Source organism: Microcaecilia unicolor, chromosome 2 (genome assembly GCF_901765095.1).
Source record: "Microcaecilia unicolor chromosome 2, aMicUni1.1, whole genome shotgun sequence".
NCBI classification, from domain to species: Eukaryota; Metazoa; Chordata; class Amphibia; order Gymnophiona; family Siphonopidae; genus Microcaecilia; species Microcaecilia unicolor.
Window position 1 is genome coordinate 108,673,127 of NC_044032.1, and position 13,185 is coordinate 108,686,311.

General features: G+C 42.4%; 1 protein-coding gene across 1 annotated transcript in view; it reads right to left on the reverse strand.

The window, feature by feature from the left end:
• The window catches only part of TRIM23 (tripartite motif containing 23), a 123,506-nt gene that overhangs the window by 51,182 nt on the left and 59,139 nt on the right, over window positions 1-13,185 (reverse strand). The window contains exon 6 of the mRNA XM_030193188.1: window positions 2,848-3,063. Within this exon, the coding sequence (XP_030049048.1) occupies window positions 2,848-3,063 (216 nt within the window). The remainder of the gene's footprint in view (window positions 1-2,847; window positions 3,064-13,185) is intronic.

Genomic DNA, 13,185 nt, shown 5'->3' on the forward strand with positions numbered 1-13,185 from the left:
TTGCAAATAGAAATATACAAAGTAGCAGTCAGCTTTAAACATTGTTATCTGAAATAATTTAGTCATAAATAATTATTATCCCCATTTTTTCAATTTGTCACGATAAAAGACATGCAACGTCATTTCTGACGTCACTAGGCTGTATATATTTAAACCAGATTTTTCTAACAGAACTCTTTTTGTCTAATTGACACTCACACTAAAGGTGTGCGTTCAGCTATATATTGTATAACATCTGGAGGTTATCGTTAATGACTGAAGATAACATTAAGCCGACAGTTGACTTTGAACTGATGGCAATTCAACAGTAATCTTTAATGCTTTACGTTTGGTTAGGCGTTCGTTACACTTAAATCTAAATCATTAACTACAATGCTCATGTTATTTATGTTATAAACTGTCATGTATAATTCATTGGTATTTTTTAAATAATACTAAGCCATCAGCTATTTGTGTTTTGTCAGCATTTGACCTATTCTTTATTTTGATTTATTATTTCATTATCCGGTTTATATTGTTTTATATAATTGTCTTTGGTAATGTTTTAATCTGCGCCTTTTCTTTATATAGAGAAACTGTTTTTTTTTTTCAATATTGCTAGCTCTTTTCAAATAGATATTCTTTTTAAATATTTCTTCTGTTTTCCTATATATATATATATATTTTTTTTTTTTAAAGCACTAGGTCTAAGTCGTTTACCAATATTGCCCATGTTAAATCCGTTTACGGCTTTCAATCTGATCCACTGGTGATATAGCATATAACGCTTTATTCCCGTTCTCAAGCTAACTAAAAGAGTAATTTTTATACTGTTCAATTCATTATTTTTTGGCTTTTAATATTACTGTTTACAGATGCAACACAATTTACTTTGCACATAAGGCAAAAATTTCTTTAGAAATTAATTTTTGCCAATTTTAAAGATTTATTTTTGTCCGTTTTAAAAATGTTTTAAAAAGTTTTATTCACTTCATAATATTGCTTTTGTTTAGCCCAATGCATTATTTTCAATGTATATGTGCTTTGTGCCTACTATTCAGCGTTTGTATTAATATATTTTTTATTTTGCAACAAGTCCAGTAAAATTGTTTTTAGTTTACTATCATAGGAGACTGATGCCTTCAATGCCGATATTGATGGACTGGACTTCTGCATGACAAAAAGCCTCTCACACGTGGTCTCTCTACTTTTTTGGGTTCTCTTCTACATTTGAACACAAAGAGAGCAATTAGAGGCCTTATGGTAAGGGCCCAGACACTTTAGGAACATGTCATGTGGGTTGGTCACAGACATGGTACTGCTATATTCTGTGCACCGCTTAAACCCACTTGCAGGTTTTTGGGACATCACAGTAAAAATAGCCAAAGCAAAATCAAACAAGAAAAGATGATTAAAAAAAAAAAGGTTGACTCGGCCGGAAGCTCAGGCCTAAAACAGCTACAGGCCACAAAAGAAGAAATTAAACTAAAAGGGCCTAAAAAAAAAAAAAAACCTACGAGAAAAACTGAGAAGGAACAAAACTGAAAAATGGGGAAATCCAGTGCTACTCACATGAAAAACAGAGAGCTGGAGGAAGACAAAAAAATCACTGTGAAGAAAACACTAGCTGCTGTGACTGGTCATATCTTCACAGCTCTGCAGAAAAAAACAAAACTGCAGGTACTCCATAATGAAGAGGCAGGAAGGCACTCGCACATGTGCAGTGCAGGTCTACCAAAGGCTTCCAGAAGTTTTGGAATGCTGGGTAGCATTCACGCTGGGGTTCCATTGGGAGACCGCCCATTTGTGACAATCCTATATCCTGCTTGTCCTCAGAGAGCTATTAGGGCTGCATTTCAATTAAAATTGTAATCGCAATTAAAAGTATGCTATCCCCCCCCCCCCCTCCCAGCGACTCTGGACAAGTCACAAGGAACTGCAGTGGAGAAAAAAAGAATAAATAAATAAAATACCTTTAACTGCGAGATTACAAATTTTAATTGAAATTCAACCCTAAAGAAATTAAAGAATAAAAATTAATGAAAAGATAAGAAATACAAAATAAAAAATTACAAATTTAAGAATCTAAAACAGCATGCATAACAGATATAAACAGCATTACTGTTTTCACAGCCCATTTCAGAAAAGCAAGCCTACTATCTATATGATCAGTAATTTTGTTCTTTAGGGTAACTTCAAACATTTTGCCCAGCACCAACACCAGACTCACCAGCCTATAATTTCCCAGATCACTCCTGGAGCCCTTTTTAAAAGTTGCCATTACACTGGCCACCCTCCAATCCTCAGGCAGCATGGCTATTTTAAATGACAGAAGCAATTTGTAACCTAACAGGTTAACAATTTCATGTTTGAACATTTTCAGGACTCTAGGGTGAATACCATCCAAGTCTGGTTAACTGATGCTCGAGTTTGCCAGTTTTATCTATTAGACTTAGCAGTGATGGAGTTTAGCTGCTCTGAATCATCACCATCAAAGAAGGCTTACCCCCAAATCCTCCTCAATAACCACTGAGGCAAAGAAATCATTTAGTTTTTCTGTTTTACCTTACCCTCCCTGAGCATTCCTTTATCTCTCAGCCATGCAGGAATTCACTGACTCCCTCTTGGGATTTCTGCTCCAGATATACTTGAAAATGTTATTAGTATTAGTTCTTGCCTCCACAGCAAGCTTTTTTAAACAACTCTCTTTACTATTTTATATCTAACTTGCACTCATCTACTTGTGATCATTGGTAATTTTCTTAATTTGTATCAGCTTTCCATGTTCTGAAAGAAGTCCTTTTGGTTTTCACTGCCCATTAATATATCTCTATTTGTAGCTCAGTACAGGCTGTATTTACTACCTACCTGCTGTAATGTCTTCTCACAGTGGAGACAGGCAGTTGAGACTTGAGAGAGTAGGATAGTCATGTCTTCTTGTTGTTGCCTAAGCCAAATCAATCTCTCCCTCACATGTGCATCAACAACACTAAGAGCCATTTCTTCCTGACGACAAAGGGTCTCGTGTAAATCAGAAAAATATGCCCGTACACATGATCGGGCATTCTCTGCAGTACCTGGAACCTATCACATTCAATAAAATAGACAAAAGCAAGTTACATACAGAAAAATAGAAAAAAATGGAAAGGACTGAATGGTGCAACGCTACAGCATTAAGGCACAATGGTTTACTTCTAATGCAACATCTTTTAGGTGTCATGTGACACAGAGTAATTACTACCTATACAGGGCTAAAGTGTCCAAATAAGAATTAAAGCTTAGGCCAGTGTTTCCCGACTAGTATACCATGGCTCACTGGTGTATCATCACAGAATAGTCAGAACTGCCTGATATTCACATCCAGTCCAGTGTGTGTGCTCTGCTCACACTACCATGCTGCAATAAGAGGACACTGATAGTGGCTCTTAAATGTGCAGAAGCTCCTTTTTGAGCACATATATAGTCAGAGTATGCCTCTTTTTCCTGACTACTATGAGTTCCAGAGTTTGAGAAGTAGCAAGCAATATGCAGGGCACAAACGGCTTTGTTGTTCAGCACACACACACTGCACCAACATGTCCTCTATTCCATCTTGAGTCATTTCCATTGCATCTTTCTAGCCTCTGCTTTACGCCCAGGATGAGTAACATGGGGAGAGTGTAAAATGAACACAGTTGCAACTCACTCTGAATAGTGGAAGCAGTGATGGAGCTTTGGCAGGTAAGGTAACTGAACCAGCTTTCCTCATCACATGTATGTATTTCTGGTTTCTCTTGTGTATATAGGGAGTTAAAGTCTTAATAGCTGGGAAGTATGTTCATAGTGAGGAACTGTTAAGAACAAAATGCAGATTCATTCATGTGTTGTGAGGGGCTGAGTATAGGTAAAGAAGAGGAATCAACATGCAATGAGGAATAAAGTAACAGGAACAGGTAAATAATATTCCTAGGTTAAGACAGCTGAAATTGGAGAGACATACAGAACAGCAGGAAAGAAAGGGAGCCCTAAAATGAAACTTCACTGTGCGTAACAAGACAATGTTTATAGCTGAAGCCCAAGAAAAGTGTATCTTTATTTCATTCTTCCACACCAGAGAAAATGGCAGAGGAAATTTATAAATAGTGATAGGAGGGACAAAACCAAAACAAATATCTGTAGATCCATAAGCACATCTTCTAAACCCAGGTGGTATTGGGATGCTGCTAGAGACTCCTGCTGTGACAAAGGAATGTTGGCCAATTTCAGAAGTTACTAAAACACTGCTCCAGTGTGACAGGTCCATATGGAGCTCTAAAACAAAGGGAGAGTAGGGGCAAAGTTTGAAAAAAAAGACACTGAAGGGGCTTTCAAGGTTTTCAGCACTTCCCTAACACAAAGGCTGGCTTGCCAAAGCATTTTCTGTTAACCTAGATGTGCCCTGGGCTTGTGAATGATGGGACAATGGCCTGGGCTGCTTTTAAAGCAAGATGCACTTAAACATTCATGTACAGCTATCAGAAAACTTATACCATGTCTAACGTTTATTAAAAACATCTTCAAATGTTTTCTGAGGAAGTCCATTTGCAAGTACTTTGCACTGCTATCCAGAAGACATGTGTTTCATTCTTGGGTCACAGCTTCCACTTCTCAAGTTGACTGGGGTAGAGGATGCAGACAAACAAAACAGCAGATCAAGATAAATGTGAAGTTTTTATTGATATCATATACCAGAACAATCAACCAAACACCTCACAACTCTGAGTACAAAAGTTGTGGTCACCTTGCTGTTTTTTTACTATATGTCCTTTATGTTTGGTGTGTATAAATCATATTTCCAGTTGGAACATTGGTTCTGCACAGTTAATAATTTAGCCCCTGACGCAGCCCTTTTGGGCGAAACATGGCCTGTGTTGGGCAATATTCTGGTATATGATATCAATAAAATCTTCACGTTTATCTAGATCTGCTGTTTTGTTTGTCCACATTGGAGTTTGCAGATCGATTGCCTTGCTGTATTTTGGGGTAAGGGATGCTACAGAGAGTATTCACAGCTCCAGAAAGGAACAATTCTCAGACCCTGCACAATGCTGACAAATAATAGCTAAACTCAGGGTCCATGTGAATCAAGTCTTATAAGGAGCTGAAATTAGTAGCCCCCGGCCTAGAACTGGCATTTCAATTGTTGGACTGAGATGGGAGGGAGATTACTCCTTGGGGAATTCTGCACAGAAAATGGAGAATTCTGTCCAAATTCTGCTTTGCCCAGCTGTGCAGAATTTGATACAGGTAACAGGAAGCAAAACCACTAATGACTGCAGAGAAATAAAAGCAGCAGCTTCCATTTGAAGTCCTGTGAGTCCTACATCAAAGTAAAGGCTGGAAATCAAGAACGCTGCAGAATCAGCATTAGACCGTGCAGCCAGTGGGAGTGAGTGAGACAAGGATGGAGAGTACATTTGTATAAGGACTCTCCCTTTTTCCTAGTACGCTGTTTGCAGGGGCTCCAGCAATGGTTACACTTTACTGTTAAGCCTCCACCCAAACCCTAACAGGTCCCTCCCCTCCCAGCTCTATGTATCAGGCTGATTCAGGGGCTGATGCACAAAGTTTACCGAGTTAGGAACATCCGATTTTGACAGTGTGCATGTTATTTAGTGAGTAATGCACAAAGGAGTTCTGCATCCATCTTAACGATCGCAGTAGCAGGCAATGATAATTCTATGCAGATGTATTACAATGAGCTGATTAGTATTCAAATGAGAATGCCAAACGCTGTTCAGCATTGTTGTGATACTGGTGGTGGGGGGGAGGGAGGATGCATGCTAGGGAAGAAGGGATGGTAGAGGAGCGGGAGGGAGTGGGGAGGGGGCACGAGGACATGGGGGTAATTACTAAAATGCTTCAGTTTTATTTTTCCTCGCCCTTGATTACTCGCTTCCCATCCAGTGGCACCAAAGAGCCCACCATCGAGTGGGGACACTTGACTCTGGGGAATGCGGGGCGTATCTTTAAATTACTGCTGTTTATTTCTCTCATTCTTGGTACTTGATATGCTGCTGTACCGTACCTGAAGTATAATAAACACAGTTTTTAAAAAATTAGTATTTTGCGCGATGCACAGCCATTTCCAAGCACTGCACAGAAAGGAGCGCCTACCTTTAACACACAAAATTTTCCGTGAGGTCTGGAGCTGTCGTTGTGTGAGGGCAACTTCTAGGAGAAGCACTCTGCTTGCATTTTTCAATAGCAAAACCTGTCCGAGAGCAGAAAACTGGAGGACCGCCTTCTGGCTATATTCTGGAGTGGAGGAGTAGCCTAGTGGTTAGTGCAGTGGACTTTGATCCTGGGGAACTGAGTTCAATTCCCACTGTCACTTAACCCTCCATTGCCCCTGGTACAAAGTAAGTACCTGAATATATGTAAACCGCTTTGAATGTAGTTGCAAAAACCGCAGAAAGGCAGTAGGTATACCAAGTCCCATTTCCCCTTCCCTATACAAATCGAAGGTAGTCAAACAACACTACTACAGTACCCTTGTAAATCACAACTCCCTAAGCAACAAGAATCTCTTCTCACTGGTACGTAAGCTAACAACCATTAAGACTGCCACCACCCAACACGCCACTCCACCTCCCTAAGAACTGGCTGACTTCTTTGCCAACAAGATCAACCAAATCTGGGCCGATATAACCAAGGCCAAATCTACAGAGGGTAAGCCATCCTCCCCAAAGCCTAGCCCTCAACCCAGCACTCACGTCAACCATGAAGCCAAGGCAAACCAACATTGTGCTAGGTTTCAACCTCTTACTCCAGATGAAGCTAAGCCCCTACTACTGAAATGTGGGCGCTCTCACTCCTTCCTCGACTCCTGCCCTACTTCGGTCCTCACATCCATTCTTACTGAAGTTACTCTCTGGCTGACTGACCGATTCAATGACCTTTTAGAAGAAGGGTCGCTGCCTCCTGACATGGGCAAAATTGTTCTTAACAACTTTACTGAAAGCTCCAGGCCTTGATCTGACCTCAGCCGCCAACTTCCGCCCAATCACCGGAATCCCTCTCCTCTTGAAAATTTAACATATGTTTGCAGTCAATTTTTGGCATACCTGGAAAAGTTCAAGTTACTTCACAAATCACAATTCGGCTTCAGACCAGCAATTAGCACAGAATCCCTTCTGCTTACCCTTACCACCTTTGTCAAACAACATTTGTGTAGAGATAGATCAGGTGATTCTCCTCCAGCTCAACATATCAGCAGACTTTGATGAAGTCGACCATATAATCCTACTCGAGCGACTAGACCAAATTGACATATCTGGAGCAGTACTCAACTGGTTTAAGGAATTCCTGTCGAACAGAAGCTATGCTGTCAAACCAAACCAACTTCTCTCCCAATATTGTGTTCAGGGTCCTACAGGGATCACCACTATCCTCAATCATAGTCAACTTCTTCATGTCATCCTTGTGCTCACTGCACCTAGGCCTAGGTGAACTTCTACTTTCTTACGCAGGTGAAATTCTCCTCCTTCTACCAAAATGTCATCCTAACAGTGACATAACACAACTAATAACAGCCGGGATGGATGCCATCCAGAATTGGGCCCTGACAAACAAACTCAAATTGAATCCTCACAAGACCAAGATCTTATGGTTCCGCAATACAAGAGTTGAAGTACCAGCCACCCTAACAGCAGAATTCAACAAGACACTTACCGTGGAATCAGAAGCCAAAGTGCTTGGTGTTGTTCTTGATTCCTCCTTAACCTTCTCTATCCACATTGCCAAGCCCTGGAAGACAACTCTGTTTAAATTGAGACAGCACTATCTGTTATGTACTTTTTTCGACCAGAAAGCATTCACACTGCTGGTCCAAATGCTCATCTTACTCAACCTTGACAATGTTCTGTTTGTCAGCATTAAATCCGGTCTCCTCACAAAGCTGCAAATTATATAAAACACTGAAGCTAGACTGATCTACAGACCACATAAACACACCAGTATCTCAACATGCTTGGGTAAACTACACTGGCTCCCTATGAAAGACTGTATCAGCTTCAAAGCGGCCTGTTTGATCTTTCAAATCCTATACGGTATCACCTGAAGCCTATTAATTGACAGTCACATAATCTAGCCCGCTCCTTGAGACTAAGCGACCAGATGTTCATTTCCTCACAGCCTCACAAGAGAATAAAGTTCTGGAAAACCATCGGCTCTCTCTCGCCTGTAATCGGAACCACCCTTTGGAACTCTCTACCCATCGGAATTAGGACAGAGAAGAATTACCTTAGTTTCAGAAAAGCTAAAAACTCACCTGTTCCCTAAATCTGTCACTTAACTCTCCTTCTTAGCCTGGCTTGAATTTCTTGATTTCCATTATTATCTCTACCTAAACCATGTAAACTGCATGTAATTCACACTAAACTCTATTTAGGGGTTATCTGCAGTATATAAAACCTCACTTGAATTGAATTGAGAACAGCTTAGAGGGGTGGAGAAACAAGTTGGGGGGGGGGGGGGGGGGAGAGCTTTCAGCAAGGAGGAGCTTTTTTCCCCAATAGCAAATTGCTCTGATGCTGGCTCCACCTTCTTCCTTCAGCTTACTTCACAGGCATCGCTATGGGGTGGCAAGTGCCACCCCAAAAAAATGGCTTGCAACCCCCTGCCACCCCAGTTTCATGGGGTATGCGGTTCAGTATCACCTACCTGCCTTCCCATGAAGTCCAGCATACCTCTCTTTTCTCCTGGCATAGACCAATAACTCCTCTTGATCCACCTTCCCCACCCACCCTGCGGTCCAGTATCTTTCTCAAGTCCCTTCCTCTTCCTCCCCCATCACGGTCCTTAAAACTATGTATGCTAATGGCAGTGCCAGCAATTAAGGCAGAGCACTGCCGGCTAGCTCCAAAAGCTCTCTCTCTCTAGCGCAACCCGCGGAAGTTGCATCAGATGAGGTGGGACGTGCTAGGGAGACAGCTTCTGGAGTTGGCCAGCAATAATCTGCCTTAATTGCTGGCACTGCCGTCTGTATGCGGAAGTTTCAAGGACCATGGATGGAGTGAGGAAGACAATGCCATATATGCCAGTGGGGGGAAGGGAAACAGAAATGGTAGCAGAGAGAGAGCAAGAGAGAGATATGCTGGGGGATGGAGGGGACCCATAGATGGCCAAAGGGGCAAAGAGAATTGCTGGACTGCAGGGAGAGAGATGGACATATGCTGGCCCTAGGATAAGGATGGAGGAGAAAGGGAAGAGAGGGAGAGAAGCTGGACATGAGAAGGGACATGGATACAAAGGGTGATGCTGGACATCTGTGGGCGGGGGGGGGGGGGGGTATATGTGGACAAAGAGGCCAGGTGTTGAACATGAGGGAAAGGATAAGGACAGGGACACATACATACACAGAGAGATTTTAGGACATTTAGGGACACAGACAGAATGACGGTAGGCATGGAGAGAATAAATATCAAATGGACCAGAGACCCTGGAAAGATCAGAAGATGGATGAGACTTGGGTGGGAGAGGGGTGGTTTAGAAGAACAGAAGATGACTGGGTGAGTGTTGTGGGGGGGCAGAGCAGGAGTGGATAGGAAAGTTTGAGGGGATAGTGAAGACCTGGCAATTGTTAGGTAAAAGTGGGCATAGTTTGATGGCTTGGGAGAATGAGTGAAATGTGGGGTAAGAAAAAAGCGATAAAATGTGGGGAAAGATTGAGACATAATGTAAATGACCTGGAAGACTGTAGAAAGGATGAGAGGCACTGAAAAGGTATGGGGGTACTAGGGAGCAATATAAGAGGAAGGGGACAGATCTCTGAAGGGATTGAGTGAGGGTAGAAATGGTGTTAAAAGATGGTGAGAGGCAATAAGAGGGTAAGAGAGAGAGGGTAAGAGATAAAAGAATGGCCTGGAGGTAGAGGAAGAAAGTAAAGACAGGGATGGAGCTGGGGCTGGTGAGGGGATGAGAACCAGTGGAGGGTAGGTGAGGGCTGAGAGGACAGAAATGGAGGACTAGGGAGTGGGCAAAAGATGGGATTGGGACTAGGACAGTAGGAATGAGAGAGACAGAGGGGGCAATAGGAGTACAGGAGAGGAAGATGGGAAAAGCCAGTAGATAGTCTCCCTTCTTTTCACCTTTCATCTAAAAAGAGGGTGAGAGAAAGAAAGAATGAGGGTAAAAATCAAATGAACGGATATAAATGCAGAGAAAAGAAAAGTGAAAAAAAAAAAACCCATAAAAAGAAAGCAGCAGCAGGCAGATGCAGAGAATGAAAAGACAAGAGAAGAAAAAAGAAATGGAAAGGCCAACCTGAAAAACAGTTTAGGAGACAGGCACAAAAAGTGGAACAGATTGATGCAGTTAGAAAAATAAAATGTCCAGCAACAAAAGTAAACAAGAAAAAAATATTATTTAATAGTTTAAGGATTGGGATGTGTCTGCTTTGGGAAATGCATATTTTTTTTTTGTAATTTTATGTTTTGCAGAGCACAGTAGAAAATGCATTTCTGTTTCTCTTTTACCAGTAATGCACTGCTTAAATTCTGGCTTTCATGGACAGTAGAAGAGGGGCATGTCCATTTCCATTTTTGTCTGCATGGTTTTTGTGGTCCTCTATTTTGTATCGGGTGAGGGCAAGGGCAGATTGACAGTGATCTGGGCCACTGGGCAGTAAGGCTCCTGGGCCCTTACCTACCTATCAAAAATGATTAAACTAAATGGAGGCTGAGGAGAATAGGCCTTTGGGCACTGCCCTGTTCCAGTGGTCAGTCTGCCACTGGGTGAGGGTATGTCTATGTTCTGAATGTGTGATGGAGGTGAAGGATTCTGCTAGCATGTACTGACTGTGTAGGAACCTGTAACAATACTGCTTGTTCTAGCTTCCCAGTAGTAGGGATATTGGTGCTCTAGGGCCCAGTTTAGTATTTATAGCATTGTCTTATCATAGGTGGAGTAGGAGTGTTATGGTTTGGTGAGTTTGTTAAATAGGTTTTGAATCCATTTTTGCAGGGTTTTGTGTTATTTTTGCAAACTGACTGGCCCTATTTAAAAGCAGGCCCTTGGCACCAAAAATAAAAATGCTCAAGACTAGTGGTCTCCACATCCTGTAGAGTCACCACACAAACACCCATCTGATTTAATCAGTGTATGGCAGCGGAAGGACTATGTTCTGATAGGTGACAATCACAATTTCAATATTTGTTGTATGACATGATGTAAGAGAGAGAGCTCCATTGTTGGAGAATATAGAGTTTGTGATACATAACTGGAGGTGCAGGGTTTCAATTGACATTCTATTAAAAATGTTGTTCAATCCTGTAGATAATCCAGACTTCATTCCCCACAGAAGAATTTGCTGAATGATGCCATTATAACAGCAGTTTTACTGAGTGCTCAAACTAGCTGGAGAAGGAGGATGAGGATTCCTTTATGCATAGAAAGCCATGGTGTCATACTGCTAATTTTAAAAAGGAGGTTGGGGAGAGGAGTGTGTGATGTAGTGGTGGGCATGATGTGTGAAAATGTCACTTTGGTTTGCCCCCCCACACACACACACATATGTAGCTTGCCCCCCTGTTGCTACCCCAAATATTTCTGTCCAGAGATGCCACTGGCTTACTTGCCTTCCCCTCAGGCTGCCCCTGATGATTTCGCTTGGGAATATCTTCCTTGCTGACATCATAGGGGCTTCCCCCAGCCGACTGGCTGTCTTCTTGTTTCTCTGCCTCCTCCCAGCTGATATCATAGGGGTAGAGAGCCAGTCGGCTGGGGGAAGCCCCTATGATGTCAGCAAGGAAGATATTCCCAAGCGAAATCATCGGGGGCAGCCTGAGGGGAAGGCAAGTAAGCAGAGAAACAAGCAGCCAGTTGGCTGGGGAAAACCTCTATGATGTCAACTTGGGGGAGCAGAGAAGCCCCTATGATGTCAACTGTGGGGGGGGGGGGGGCTTTCAGCAAGGAGGTGATTCCCAAGTGAAAATCATCAGGGGCAGCCTGAGGGAAGGCAAGTAAGCTCCAGAGGAAGTGAAGCCAGAATCAGAGCACTGCAGGGGAAACAGGGGATGGTGGAGCCAGCAACTACTGCAGGGGAAAGGAGTGGCCTAGTGGTTAGGGTGGTAGACTTTGGTCCTGGGGAACTGAGGAACTGAGTTCGATTCCCACTTCAGGCACAGGCAGCTCCTTGTGACTGTGGGCAAGTCACTTAACCCTCCATTGCCCCATGTAAGCCGCATTGAGCCTGCCATGAGTGGGAAAGTGCGGGGTACAAATTAAAAAAAATAAAGAGTACAGCAGCAGAATTCCCGGGAATGTGCAGAACAGGGACACTTACTGATAGACTATTCTGTGTATGTGCTAGGCGGTTTCCCTCTCAGCTGCTTGCTAAATTTACATGAAATCTCATTTGCAATTTCCTTTGAACATCGCTCACTATTTCAAAATCAGTAACTTCTACCATGGATCTAAGCACGGTTTTTAACAGAGACTTCTGAGCATCGGCCCCCTCTGGCAGCTGTCATCGTCCAACCACTGATAGATTCCTAATAGGAAAAAAAATACTGGTAGCGGGTTGGCTGAGGTTAGGGAGAGCAAAAGCAAGATAATCTGCCTGGCCAGACCAAGGTGTTTTGTTGGGGGCCAGAGGAAAAGAAAACTGGGGCTGGGGGGTTCAAGTCCTGAGGAGGGAGGTAAAGAAGGGGGAGGGGGTCTTGTGTGGAGGAATCAAAGGGGGAGAAAGCTTGGATATAGGCTTTAAATCTGGAGGGAGCATAGAGGGATAAAGCTAAGGAGAGAGGGAAACCCTGTGTATGGTTTGCACGGGATCACAGAGATGGTGTGATGGAGCCTGATGAATAAGGCTAGGGAGAGAAGGTCAGGATTTAGGATGTGAAATCTGAACAAAAGTTTAAAAAAGAAATTCAGCATCTTTGAGTAATAAATGTTTTTCTACATTTTATCTTAAATGAATTATTACTCAAATGCAAAGATTACATCCTTATATAAGCACTAATGCCTGCAGAATTTTACAGAATTCTAAAATATTGTGTGCAGAATTTTCCCAAGCATAGATTAAACAACAGAGAAAATCTCTGGTAGTAGTAGATAAAAGCTCACAGTGTCATATGTCAACAGAGAATGGACCCTACTAAAATAGAACCCCAAGAAAGGAAGAGGAAGCTGCCAAGAAAAACATTTTCTGAAGCAGAGCCTATCACAGTGAGCAACTTTGGTCCA